General features: G+C 44.6%; 2 protein-coding genes across 9 annotated transcripts in view; both read right to left on the bottom strand.

Moving 5' to 3' along the window:
* LOC6729061 (sterile alpha motif domain-containing protein 5) overlaps nucleotides 1-14,209 on the bottom strand; it is a 152,629-nt gene that overhangs the window by 67,389 nt on the left and 71,031 nt on the right. The window lies entirely within an intron of this gene.
* Nucleotides 1,277-6,899, bottom strand: LOC6729060 (poly(A) RNA polymerase gld-2 homolog A). Its single transcript, XM_016177250.3, has 4 exons — nucleotides 6,633-6,899; nucleotides 3,803-6,569; nucleotides 3,281-3,547; nucleotides 1,277-3,218 (listed from the first exon to the last, which is right to left on the bottom strand). Exons 2-4 carry the CDS (start codon nucleotides 6,365-6,367, stop codon nucleotides 2,034-2,036), a joined length of 4,017 nt encoding a protein of 1,338 aa, XP_016035713.1. The 5' UTR covers nucleotides 6,368-6,569; nucleotides 6,633-6,899; the 3' UTR covers nucleotides 1,277-2,033.

Here is a 14,209-nt window from a genome sequence, read left to right as displayed (position 1 = left end):
AATGACAATGAATAATTATTTAAGACCAAAGACCAAATCCCGGACAGGAATTTTAATGCACCAGCTGCTGCTCTCTATTTTTCCCGCCCCTCTTGCGGCGCCACAAAGTTTTCCGTTCCGTGCAAAATTTTAATGAAGTTCATCTCTAGCATTCCACCATACCAACGCGCCCTTTGTTGTGCAAATTGTCTTAGCCCTTGGATTGGATTGGGGTATAATTCCAATTGCGAATGCAAATGCATTACCATTAACAAAAGACATTAATTACTTGGCTGAATGAAAAATGGTTGAGGGAGACTCTGGCTGCTGACTGCTGGCAGCGCTTCGCCGTTTAATTGCCAAACATTTTTGCACATATGCACAAATTAGTGTGACAATTGTTCGGCTGCGTTAATGATGATGATGATTATGAAGCTGCTGCGACGCTGACATCGCTGCCATTTGATATTGCATTACAGGCAGCAAACCAATCCAATACGAAAACCACCCAGCCAGCCATCATGCCACCCAATTGCAATCCGAAATCCCAAACCAAATCCCGTTGACAATTTTCGCCATTAGGTGGGCGACGACAGGAACCATCGGCATTATATCAATTACCCAACATATCACCCATTCAACCCCGAAAACGCACAGCACGGCCATCGATTGTGTGGACTGGACCTCCTGAAATCGAGCATTGCAATTGATGAAATAATTTGCTGCACTGACATTTTTGGTTGCCATCGATACTGGGACCGGGACAGGCCGAAACAGATGCAGATGGTAACAGAGTTGTCGATGGTCGCCAAATATGCCAGGACTATTGCCACGCCCCCTCCTATTCAGTGTACATCAGCTACCACCGTGCTCATCTATCTACCTACTATATATATGGCGTAACAGCTGCATCAATGATTTGATTTGATTTCCTTAGATAATTGCCAAACTGAAACATGTGCGAGAATTTCGGCCATCCGGAGGAGAGAGTAGAGTGTGTGTCCCAAGGGTGATATTCGATGATGACGGCAACCACTAAGAATTAATCAGAGCGGAATATCAAATTGAGCATCCTAAATAATTTCATTCGCATATAGTTCGAGACCCCAGAGAGTCGAGACCAAGTGTTGCAATGAAGGCATGGAGATTGGGATCGGATTCGGATTCGGGACTTAATAGCTGGATGATGGATGATTTCATTGGGTTGATTTATGCACATGTATGAAGGAAGAGCTGTTTTGTGGAAAACTAAGATATCATTAGCATGTATAATACCTAATTTTAGTAACGAACGGCATTTTGGCAAAGGATTTTATTTTATATAATTTTTTTTGGCGCTATCAATAGATTTATGTTCTTGGTTGAGTTGGTAACCCAACTGTTTAACTCGAAAGCTTTTTGTAATGATTGGCGCGTTTTTTACATTTTATATTATTTAGTTACAAAATTTTGTCGTTTTTTTTTGTTACAAATTTCAGGTTTTACGTGTTTTTTTGTTCGTTTTTTTTGTGTTTTTTAATAGTTTTTGTTAGAAACCTATTCCCGTACAAATCTTATGAGTTGTGTAGTAATAAAATGTTAGCTTTCCTACACTGTACAAAACTGATATTTTTTTTAGATTTTTGAATTTTGTGATTTTTTTTTACATTTTTATTATTATTTTTTTGCACGCTTTGATTTTTTTTTCCTTTCTTATTTTTTTTCAGCAATTGTCTTGCTATGAAGCTTGTGAAAACAACTTTAGCCGTTGTGGTACGCAAACATTTGAAACAGTTTGTTGCTTTTTAGCAGATATTTGTGTTTTTTTTGCGACCGACTTTGTGTTGAGATAGGCATTTGGCGTATTTTTATGGTCATTTCACGTTGTGATTCGAAAATCGGCTATTTTCCTACTATACTTATATAATTATCCAACGTCAAATTTAAATTGTTTTAAAAGCGTCCGGCAACTTCTGAAAAAACCACATCCTCATTAGCGCGTATATAAAAATATTTTCATTTCTTTTTCAGTGTGTCTTGAACGTGCCGAGTGTTTTTGGTTTAGTTGAGAGTTTTTACGCAATTGGTGGCTTGTCGGCCACAGAGTTATCCTTGGGTCCCACTAGACTGCCGTTGCCAGTACATTCATTGGTCGCATCATAGTTGTTGCTATGGCTTAATGGGGGATCTGGTTTGTAGTTGATATCATCCCAAATGGCTGTAGTAGCTTTGTCCACCATTAGTATTGACGGACGTGGCGATGGTATTGCGCTGTTGGATCTCGAGGAGCTTCGATTCGGTAGCAAACGGTGTTGCTGACCCTCATAGAGTTCGACCTCCGAGTCCACCGCTGGCTGCTGCATCAGTATTGTGGGTCCATCGTACTCCTCGAATATGGCTCTGAGATTCCTCGTCGATTCCAGTCTCCTGTAGCTGGCCACAAAGATGGTTTTTATGCGCTCGAAGGTATCCGTATCATACACCGACCGAGCTGTATTCGTCTGATCGAATGGCTCTTCGATGCACAGCTCGATCCACTGGTGTATATCGTTTTTGGGTGCAGTGGCAGCCCGGCATACCTCTATGGGCAGGACACCACCCACACGTATCGAGATGGCATACTTTCCGTACTCAAATACACTGTAGTAGCGCAGGAAGCCCAACAGCAAATCACCCAGGGATTGGCTGTTATCCGACTGATACGGAGCCATCACCTCGTTCATGTCCACATAACCGAAATCGTTGGGCTGCAGGAGACCAAACTTATCCGGATATAAGTTGTGCAGACATGGAAGCACCGGTGGACTTGCTCCAACCTGCAGGAAATGAATGACCATTAGCATGAGCGAGTAGCTCGATATGGTCATGTTCTTGGCATTGTTGATGTTGTGATACTGGGCCCACTGCTTCACGGTCAAGGCCATCGGACGAACTCGCCAATCCAGCTGGGAATAGCAGTACAGAAGATGGGTGTTCCTAATCCCAACGGAGTTATTAAAGTTTATGTCCACCTCCACTTTATGGCATCGGTCGGTGAATCGCAGTATTGGCACTCGTGCTTCGATCAAATTAAAATCCTGAAACATATTCGTGCGGCCCAGCAGCTCCTTCATAACATGCAAATGATAGACGGCCTCCGTGCGAGGATCAACGTTAGGATTTGTGCATGCCAGCATGCAAATATCCATGTCCGAGCACTTGGAACCAAAGTACGAAATGGATGAGCCCACCAAATAAAGCCCGTATCTTGGATAGTTTTTCTGTAAATCGTAAATTATTTGAAAACTATAGCATTTTACTCAATACTCCCAACTGAACTCACCATGGCCACTGTGTAAATGGCACGCCACAGTCTCATCTTGATCTTATAAACGTGACGTGTCTGCTGAGACTCGAGGAACTTCTTCCAAACGGACTGGGATAAGGGGTCCCACTTGATCTTGCAGCCCATGACTTTCGGTGGACGTCTCATTTCCACAAACTTGGCTCGGAGTAAAAAGCGGTCGGCTGGCGTGTAACCAAAAAATTCGCGCCAATAACGATTGTGAACCACCAAGGGCAGTTCATCCTGATCATTGTTTTCTTCTGGCTTTGGGGATTAGGATAAGAGTGTGGAATGAACAAATTTGCCAAAGGTGCGAAAGCTTTTTTCGGCAACCGAATATATTCTAAGGGACATTTCCACATTTATTTCTTAAAAAAAATAATCCAAGATTTTATTTCGTAGATCTTATAAAGTGAACTATCAGACGCAAGGAAAAAAATAATTTTTCGAAGAAATAAAGTTGGTAATTTGCCCCTTAAGAGGTATAGCAATTTATCGACGATTTTTAAGTTCACCTACCATTGCAATGTTGGACTTGGATGCCATGGGAGCCAATACACTCTTGCTGGAACTAGCAGATGGACTGCAGGAGAGATTTGAGGCCATCGAGATGTTGTCAGGATGCTCGGTTATCTCCCTCAAGAAAATCTTCTGCCCACTTTCAATGCCATCCGGCTGATTCTGGTCTAACTTAAACACCAAATCTTCAGAGTGTTGATTCAACATATCGCCGCAGCAGCTCAATCCTCTTGGACTCATTTGCGAATGGTAAGCATAATGCGAGTGATGATATGGCCTGTGTGATCTGTAGCCATTGGTTTGGGGGTTCTTTCTGTCCAGCTCCTTGAGATAATGCATATCGCCGTAGGGCACGAGATTGGGGCCTGTAAGATCGGGCTTCTGAGCCCCGGTGGCCACTGCTAGACAACTAACCAATATATCGCGCGCCACCGACTCCACGGAGGCATCGCTTAGTCCACTATCGGAATCATCGCTCTCCACACCAGGAGCAAAACTGGCGACGGATTGATTATCATCGCCATCGACCTCGGAATTTGGATGCGATAACAGGCAAGAGCGAGTGTCCAGCTCCGAGGTGTCCTGCTTGATACCGGTTGGCTCCAGGTCGGAGGAGAAGCCGCCATTAGCTGGATCCAGACCCAAGTCAGCAAATTCCTGGCGCTGATCAAAGTCCGAGTCCAGCGGCTGCTCGCCCTCCAAAGTGGCGCTGCTGGCTGTGACTGGAGCTGCTGCTGCTCCTCCACCTACTGCTGCTGCTTCTGCTGGTGCTGCTGCTGCTGCTCCAGGAGGTGCCCCGGTGGCTTCTGACACTGGTGATTTTCCTGCTCCTAACCCCACAGGCGGTGCTCCCGCTGCATATACCATATAGTGTCCAGATTGAAAAACATAGCCATCCATGTGTCGCGATTGGTAATAACGAGACTGTTGCCTACCGGGAGCAGCATGTGCTTGATAGGCATTTGATCCTTGGAACTTAGAAGTTCTTCGCACTGTTGGTGGCTGGTAGTTACTTACTGGAACGGTCGTGGGGACCGCCTTTTGCTCAGATGGCTCCGTTGCAGTATAACGCATCCGGTTTCTATAATTGCGATGTGGATGCTTGATTGGGGAAATAGAGGAGCTAGAGCTGGGACGCTTGTTCAGCTGGGACTTTGAGGATGAATTGGAAAGCGATTCTGAGGAGTTGGATGTCAGCTCTTTTGCAACCGAATTCTTGCCTCCTTTTTTGGCATTGTGACGATTTCTGTGATGGTTTTGGGTCGCAGCTCCTTGATGGTTGCGTTTGTTTGCCACGTTCTGATCGCTGGAGCTAGCTGCTCCAGTTGCAGGTGCACTTGTGGCCACTACTGCTGTGGTTGCGGCTCCTCCGGCTGCGACAGTTGCTACAGCTCCTGCTTGAAAATTACGGACATTTGCCACAAAGGGTGCTTTAAATCGAGGACCGTTAGCCGCACCACTGCCGATGCTGTTGTAAAAAGTCTTTGAATCTCTGTGCAACACAGCTGGTGCTGCTGCAGCGGCCACCGCATGTCGTCCGCGGTGTGTTCCTGGTCTTCCGTAACGCCACGTGTTGCTCACCTGCGGAGCGTTTCCAAGTGTCGCAGGAGCTTCCTCGCTACTTTCCGTTGTTCCCACGGCTGGCTGAGTCAGTATATGTGGCTGTTGGGTCACCGGACGACTAGTTCTTGTCAGTCCCGCCACTGCAGCAGGATTAATTCCCGGAGGAGTCTGGTTGTAATAGCCCGGGTATATTATTCTCTGCCCATACGGGTGCTCAAAGCCCACCGGCATCATCGGTATTCCATATGGCGGCGAGTACGCCTGATTGTAAGGATAATTTCTATCAAACTGCCACACTGCGTTTTCCGCGTGCCACAAGCGGCGCTGCGGTCCAGTGGGCATATATCCCTGGCATATGAACTGAGCAGCTGGCAAGCCCGCTGCTGGCAAGCCACTAGATGAAACTGTACTTGTTATTGCCTCGGCTCCCGATCCCGGAGAGCCACTTGATGTTGTAACTGTAGTGGATGGCGGCGTGGATGCTGCTGCCGTGGTACCGTTTGAGCCTCCAGCAGGTCCTGCGTAACGAATGCCTGACGGACGTGGTGGTGACACGCCCATGTTGGTCAGCAAAGGCATGTGGGTGGTTAGTAAGGGGGGCGTGGATCGTACGGTGCGAGGTGTTATCGATGAGGGCGTTGGTATATTCAGTGGTATGCCGGCCATGCCACTACCGATCCCGTAGAGAAACTCCATGGAGTACTTGTAGCCACCCGGTGGACGGGGGCAGGTGTGCACCACTGTCGTTTTGCGCTGCTCGAGTGGTTTCGCAGCACCATGCTCCAAGTCTTCGGCCTCATTCCTTCCAGAATCTTCGATTTCTAATGCTATGGGAGCCATATTTGAAGCTGGTTCCAGTGGCACCTCTGATGTCGTTATGGTCTTCGTGGTGTTGGTTGTTGCCGGTGACGCTGTAGTGTTTGTGGAGTTGCTAATGGCCGTTGTTGTTGCTGCCGCGGCACTCGAGGATGCCGCTGATGCCATTGCCATTGCAGTGGACATAGCTACCGATACGGCCTAATCACGATCCAAACGACATATATCTATATATGTGCGTACGCAAACGCAGATTACTAAAGAATATGTTGTGTGTCCGGTACCTCAATCTGTCACTCCTAGTAAGCAAAGAGTTGACAGCAAACTGAAGGCCAGACAAGGAGCCTCGAAATTTCGGGCCTAAGGTGGGCAATTGGAAACGGGAGCTCTGGAAAAGCCAGAAACCCACATGAGGGAATATATATTACAAGAGCTATTGCATTCCTCATACCTTAATGGTCCGGTTTTAAGGCCTTCATTATGTTTAATGCCTGGGATATACAATAATTTGTTTTGCTTCCACAATTTTATTTTTTGAGTAGATAAAATTCGCCTATTTCGTGGTCTGTTGTTACAAAAAATATCCTGAACACGTTTTCAGATGGCAACCACAGTTGGTACAGAAATTTAACACAATTTTCACTAGGATTGTTCACTGTTCGTACAAGTAAAAAAAAAAGTGCTTGTCATTCCTAATTCGATAGGAATCTGTGTAATAGTATTGGTTAGTGCGTCTAATGCAACACTTAAAATCGATTGTCTTCTAGTGTTGGGCAAAACAGGTGGCACACTTATTGAACACTTTTACATCAAAGTATTCACACTCTTTCATTCTGGGTGGCAATCCTTTTAACTTTCTCCACTTACCACTTGATCTAAATTTCCCCTACGACGCATTGACTAAAACAAAGAAGGCTTTCGCAAAAAGCTGACACATTTCTTAAAAACAAGAAGAAAATAAAAAGAAAGAATCTGCGCCATCCACTTAACATAGTTCCATTCAAAGCTGGGCTCAGACTCCTTTTCCGCTCGCTTCCATTGTCTTCATATTACGTTTACAATTTGATTTGCTTATGTAAATTATAAAGATTACCCACAAAAAGCAACCGCAGCTCCAAGGATTCAAAAATTCAATTCGATTTGCCGGCTCAGCCGAAAAAATGCAACCGAAAGATGGTGAAGGAGATGAAATTGCGTTCTTCTGTAATTTGAAACAAATCAAATTTATTACCCCAGACGCAACGGCGCCATTGGCAATTTTCAGATGCGGCCAGATGCGGTGAGCATATGAAATGAGCCCCTGGAAGGGGGGAGGGTATGGAGGTTGAATGGAATTGGTTTAGTCTACGTGCATATTCAGATACGGGCCCCGAAACGCTCACATATTCTAATTAGATTTATAACGCAACAATAACTGTGCTCTGCCTGCATTATGCCCCTTTCTCAGGGCCAGATTTTCAAATTTAAAACTTCCCGTGAATTATGGTCAGTGGCAGAACAATGGGGTGCGCCAGATGCACTTAGAAAACAGTTTTTATGGCCATATTGTCAAAAATGTATTTTAAAACATATATATAGGGAAAGGTTTCAGTATTATTCATTATTATTATAAGCTTTCTCGCAGTGTATATAGTCAAGTGAAGAGATAAACCAACAAAGATTGGTCGCTCTGCCATAAAATTCTACGTGGAATTCGGTTGAGTCATGCCATATTAGGGGACTAACCCCCTCCGCCTCATAAAACATCCTTCTCATTTAATGCTGTGTGACGCGTGTTACAGATTTTCGATTTAGCACACACCCAAAGACACTTTTTTTTGGGATCCCTTTGCCGAACTAAAAATTAGCCTCGAAACAGAAATGGGCACAAAAAAAGTTTCATATTACATGCAAGCAATTTGGCAAATAAACTGTCAGCAGCACTGAGGGATATAAAAAAGGGGGCGGGAGGCGTGTGCTGTATATATATGTGAATGTATATATGTACTATGCAATGAAGATGCTCGGGCAGCCAGTCATCGATTGAAGGTCTGAATAATTCACAGAGAGCCAAGGAAAATGCCATGGCCCGTGTCCCCGGGGGAAAACGCAGGATAAATAAGGCAGCGGCCAGGGGTGGAGAGCTGTGAGTCCCCGGGGTTGGATGCTCACATTTCCAACCCACCCAAAATGCGTACTTTCCATTTTTTGTACGGCCCTGGAAAAATCCTAGACATTGACTTTTTATATTCGAAAATCCATTTCGTTGCGCTAAAGACAATAAAGCGTGGCAGGTAATTAGATTAAACTAATTTCGGTTTCTCATTTTTATTGCCAATCAGTGACGACGTAACGAATTCCTTTTGTTTTTTTGTGTTCTTGCCATTTTGGTTAATAATTTTATTAGTGTTTCCCTTGTCAAAGTGGCGGAGTTGACAGCCGATTGCCGCATTGCAACAGTGCCGCGGCATATTTTTGTATCTGTGGCATGAATCGCCGTCCCTTTATCGGGATGTGTGTGCGAAAAGCAAATAATTAATAATTCATGCAACACGATTGACAGTGCGCCCCAGTTGAACTCGTTGGTCCTTTTTTCTGCGCTGTAGTACTGTGTAGTACTGGAGCCTCCTTTTTATTTGTGGCACGCTCATAAATTTACAATTACACATGCCAGAGTGGAGACGGCGGTGCGCAGTTGCCTCCTTTTGCGTTGTTTTTAATTTAATAAATTAATAAAACGGGAAACGTGACAACACTGGCATCAAAGTGGCAAAGTGTCGCCATTTGCATTTTTAATGCACTTTACCCTGCAACTCGGCGCGTAAAAATAATTATCAACTGAATCGACGATGAGTTGGCGAAAAACAGAAAGACAGACAGCGAACCGATTGCAGTGAAATTTTTAATTGAATTTTCTCAACATGCGTGTCAACTCTGACACTCTGTCAAAAGCACACAGTACATTTTAGGGGCACAACAAATTCCAATTCAATTTCACTTTCAATTGCAGTTAATTGCTCGCCCGCAAGCTAGAAAAGGAAAATGAAATGGAAAACAAAATTTAAACTCCAGCACGGACGGAATTTATGAGTGCGGCAGAAAATTGTACTTTTCCTTTTGGCACACTTTAACACACAATGGTGGCGGCTCCTCACCTGCTCACCTGCTGAACGCAGTTAACCCCAATTACGGGCACAAAGACCAAGACCCGGCCCAGACAACCAGACAGACAGCCAACTAGTAGCTCTGGCAGTAGTTAAAATATTTAAGCCACAACACGGCGTGGAGAAAAATGTAAGTAAGATGGAATGCTGCCGCAGGCATTAAAATAATAAGGATAAGGAAGCGGTTGTTAACCACGAAACCGCTCAAAAATGAATGAATGAATGCCGGCCAGGAGCCGGAGTTGCTTGTCCGGGCATGGAGTCGCGTGCTCCATTCTCCATGCACCATTCTCGATACTCCAGGCGAAAGCGAGTGAGTGACTCCTGAGCTGAGCTCCTCGTTCGGACTTTGTTCATTATGCGTTTCCTGTTTGCATAAGACCGAAAAAGCGAAAAACCCGTAGTAATTGTTCTCCGCCACTGCGGCTGGCAGTCGGCGATTCCTTCGGGTGGGTTGCTGCCCCATTGTGACCGGCGTTAAATTTCGAAAGTTTGCCCTGCCCTCCTGCCAACTTTCAACTACCAGCTACCAACTGCCTTTTCCGCCTTGAGGCTATTTGACAAAATGAGAAAACGGAGCGACACGGCGGAAAAAAGTGAAAATTGCATTGCTGGGCGACAGGAAATAGGCGAGCGTTTTCATTTTCCCTCGTTTTTCACTTTTAATTATGCGAGCTAGATTTCAGTAAACATGGAAGCGGATTAAATTGAATATACAATATTAAGGCAAGGGGAAAAAAAACCCATAGTATTGAAAAATAGAGGCGGGTTTAATGAAGAGATTAATTTTGTGCAAAGATACAATACATTTTTTTCATTTAACTTTCAAATTATCAAAATTTCTTGCCGAATGTTTTCTCACTCCAAAAGGCATTACTCAATGCCACCTGGCTTACGACTCCACTTCACTCATTGGTCCTGCCCCCCAAAACGAACTGTACCCGAGTATGGGAGGCACTAATGAATTCACCTTACCGAAAACTGTGCCACATTTGCCTGATTAGCTTCTCAGCTGTTGTTTCTCGTGAGGCTAATGCAATCGCCTCCAAAGTGATCCACCCACTGGCCACCGGCGACTGACGACTTACGACCCACTTACACAGCCAACGGGTCTCGACAATGAAATATATTTTTAATCAAGCCAAATCGAATTCAAAGCAATACACCGGTGCCTCATTATTTAGGCAAATGTTTGGCCATTAACTACACACAAAACACCCAAGAGTCCGATGGATTCGGAGGTGACCCAACCGCTCTGGGCCCAAAAATTACAACCGAAAAACAAATTGACAAATGTTGCCACTTAATGTGCCGGGATAAAATGTTAAACAATTTCGTGTTGCGTTCCCCGCGTATGCCAAAAATATACAAACTAATTAATAAGGGGTATACTAAATCGGGGGAGGAACGACCAACAAGGCAGCCCAGGGAATTGAATTGAGTGAGTGAGTGAGTGACTGCCACACGCTGGATTTTATTTGATTTTGTAAAAATTTAATTTCAACAAGGAATTCTTCTCTTGGGCGGTAATTTTTCAGCGCTGTCTTCGCTGTGAAGTGAGTGACTCGCCGTGACTTCCTTCAGTTTGCCGGCTGAATTTTGCATTTTGTTTGAATTATTGCCTTCATTAAGATTGCGTTGTTGATTTGCCCAGCCCTCTGCCTTATTTCTTTCCTTTTCCATTTTTTTCTGTCTTTTTTTTTTGTATTTTTCTGTGAGCGACAGCGTGACTCCACCTCCATCCATCCCCACGTATTTGCGTATTTCCCAGAGTTTCTTCTTTGTTACACCTAGACCTGATCCAGACCAGACGAGACGACCACACCACTGCTGTGCCTCCCCGCTGCCCAATTATTTGGGACTGTTGCGACTGTTACACATCTTGAATGTTGTGACTCTGCACTTGACAATAAATTATATTCAGCGAACTGGGGGGCTTGTATTTTTAGCTTAATTGTGAATGAAGTTGATCTGCCTTCTCGTCATGTGCCGACATGTGCTCACTCCCCCAGTTCAATTTTTTTTGTGGTTCTGCCTACGCGTGTGTAATTGTGCGAAATTCATTCACATGGAAAATTTGCCAGACTGTAACCGCTCTGAAGTCATAATTATGCGAATATTCTTTCCCCATCCTATGCAAAAGTAGGAAATGACTTCTTCTTGCCGCACATTTGATTGGCATTGTGGAGAGGCCATCAAGGAAAGTGCTTTATTACTTTGGTACTTCAAAATTTCGGTTAATTAGTGGTGGAATTTCAGGCACTGGCTGGGAAATACACTGATTGCCTAATATATTTTCGAATCTTTCAACTCTTTCTATTTCTCAAAGAAATTAGTTTCAGTTCTTATGGTCTGCTACAATTTCTCTACGCTAGTTCTTCTTCCTTTTAGCAATTGTCTAAGCAAGGCATTAGACATTTTGCTAAGCAGCTTAGGAAATAGTATTGTTCCTGCGCCAGAACTTGGCCAGAACTAACCAGCCAGAGAAAGCATTCAAGCTGGATGAAGCCAACGACCAACAAAGCTGCACAAAGCACGAGAGCGAGTTGCCATTAAACCACTCATAACCCAGATACTTTAAGAGGGTGGTGGTGGTGCTGGTGGAAGTGCTGGTGAGGAGGAAAACAATAAGTACAAATGGAATGGCCATGGGGGTAGAGCGGGCTAAAGCAGGCAGCTTGTTGGCCGGTACTTATGCCAAATGCGTTTGCGATTTGTGTCAATAAACGCAGAGCAGAGCAAAAAGCAGGCAGCAGGCAGCAAACTCCAGTGGCAGAAGGAACTCGAGGAGCGAAAGAAATTTCTATTATCTGTGCAAAGTGTGCGCGAAATTGAAAATTGCAGGCTGTCGTCCTCCCCATCGTCCTTGTCGTCCTGCGGGGACGGCGGCGGGAGCGCTCTAAATTTTCATAGCCATGCCAGTTGATAAACCCTAATATGACATTATGGCAAGGGGGCGGAGCGCTGGCGCCTTGGCGTATGCCAGCATTTTGTAAAATTGCAATCGGGCTGGGGCTCGGATTCGCGGGAAATCCCCACGGCGTTGCATCTCCGCGATATTGCAACGTGGAATTGCAGCGGAGCGCAAGGTTAGCTTGTGTGTGTGTGTGTGCATAGACAACAACATGGCAACAAGTTTACAAACACATTGTGGTTACGCGCAAAAGTCAATTACCATTTTAACTGACAGTTCGGTCCTCGAAGCTGCCGTTATAGCCACATAGCCGTATAGCCATAGATATATATCCTTCATAGCCATAGCGATATATCTATATGCCAAACTTAACCTGCAGCAAACCATTCGATGGGCGATGGGCGCTGGGACGCAGCATTTCAGTCAATCAGTTGGTAATCGATTTTGTCTGGGCGGCATCGAAATCGAACTCGTTCGACACCGAGAGAAAAGTTCCCGAAGATTCAAATAAAAAAGAAAGTATTTTTAAAAATAAATTGCGTAGTTAAGAATGAAAACTAATAGTAGTTTCAATTATAAAAAGCCTATTTCTTGACGAACCACTTAACAGTTATGTAAATCGGACTATTTCCTAGCCACTTTTCTTTCAGTGTAGTTCAGGTTTGCGCTCGGGTTCTGGTTCTTGTTTGAGGTTCGGGTTTGGGTCTGTTGCTTGAGGTTAACAAATATGCGTCGACTGTTCCCGCTGCTTTTTACGCACAATTTTCCTTTGGCAAAGTTGGCGCTCAGTGGCTGGCGCGTTTGTCGAAATTGAATGTAAATATTTATTTTTATTTGCATCCGACTGCATGCGAGTGTGCGTTAGTATCTGTAGCTCTGTATCTGTATCTGTATCTTGTTTGCCACTCGACATAATTAGACGACGTCTGTGCGATTCGCATCAGAGGCGAATGGTATAGCTTTTGCTCATACCGGCTGCGGTCTCCGATTGCAAATGATTGCAAACCCGTCATAGATTTACAATATTTACCCATGCAAATTGCCTTGAGCCACAGACTTGGACGGCACGGGGCTATGGGGATGGAAATTACGGGGCGTCAACCTTAAGCCGGGCATTCATAATTGAATTTTCATGTTTGCCACACTGCCATTACTATTGCTGCAGCATTTATGAGTTGAGAAATTCTAAAAAGCCAGAATTATATAGTTAACGATATGTGCGAGTATGCGAGCAGAGTGTTTGGAGCAACACACAAAAACACAGAACAAAAAAGCAAATAACAAAAAAAAGAGCGTACAGAACTAACAACAAACAGCAAGCGGGCAGACACGCAATGTTGGGCAGGTCCTGCAAAAGGGTCCTTAACTGCCCGTTTGCTTGTTTTAATAACATAATTGAAAAGTGCTCTGAGCAAGGTAAATGGAATGCAGACGGCAGTTGGCAGCTGGCTTTGATTACAGGGGGTGGTGGCCCATAGGCTAAAGGATATATATTATGTATATATGTATATGCAAGTGTGTGTGCTGCTACCCCTATTCCCACTCGCTATTCCGTATCCTTTAGCCGGGGTGTTGGTAATGGTGTCGATCGCGTGTTGTGGCGCCTTGTTAACAGGCGTTTGTCCTCTGTTTAAAAGGTTGAGGTTTATTAGCGTGAATCAATAGGCATAAGCCAAGGGAAAAACTCACAACTGGCAACCGTAATTAACTGCAATTTGAATCGCGATATTGATTCGAGCTGTCCAGCGCATTTCATATTTAATTCCCATCCATCTTGCTGCCGCCCCGTGTCCTGTTCAACTTCTCCGTCTCCGTCTCCGGTTGAATAATGAGCATTCCTGGAGGGCTCTCTGGCAGAAAATTGAAACTATTTTGCATACCATTGGAAGCATTTTAATTTGAATTTCTTTCCAGCAAGTGATCAGCCATGGACAAGGCGATTTCCCACCCGCATTTCTCCCTAATGGCAGT

The sequence above is a fragment of the Drosophila simulans genome, chromosome 3R, assembly GCF_016746395.2.
Source record: "Drosophila simulans strain w501 chromosome 3R, Prin_Dsim_3.1, whole genome shotgun sequence".
In the NCBI taxonomy this organism is placed as follows: domain Eukaryota; kingdom Metazoa; phylum Arthropoda; class Insecta; order Diptera; family Drosophilidae; genus Drosophila; species Drosophila simulans.
The sequence above is the reverse complement of the archived record's forward strand: the minus strand, read 5'-3'. Positions and strand labels throughout refer to the sequence as shown.

Bases quoted from the DNA above. Each gene is read 5' to 3' on its own strand.
- LOC6729060 (XM_016177250.3), bottom strand. From the start codon at position 6,367: ATGTCCACTGCAATGGCAATGGCATCAGCGGCATCCTCGAGTGCCGCG. The intron at 3,548-3,802 runs GTAGGTGAACTT...TAATCCCCAAAG, and splicing joins CCAAGTCCAACATTGCAATG to CCAGAAGAAAACAATGATCA. The intron at 3,219-3,280 runs GTGAGTTCAGTT...TACGATTTACAG, and splicing joins CCATTTACACAGTGGCCATG to AAAAACTATCCAAGATACGG.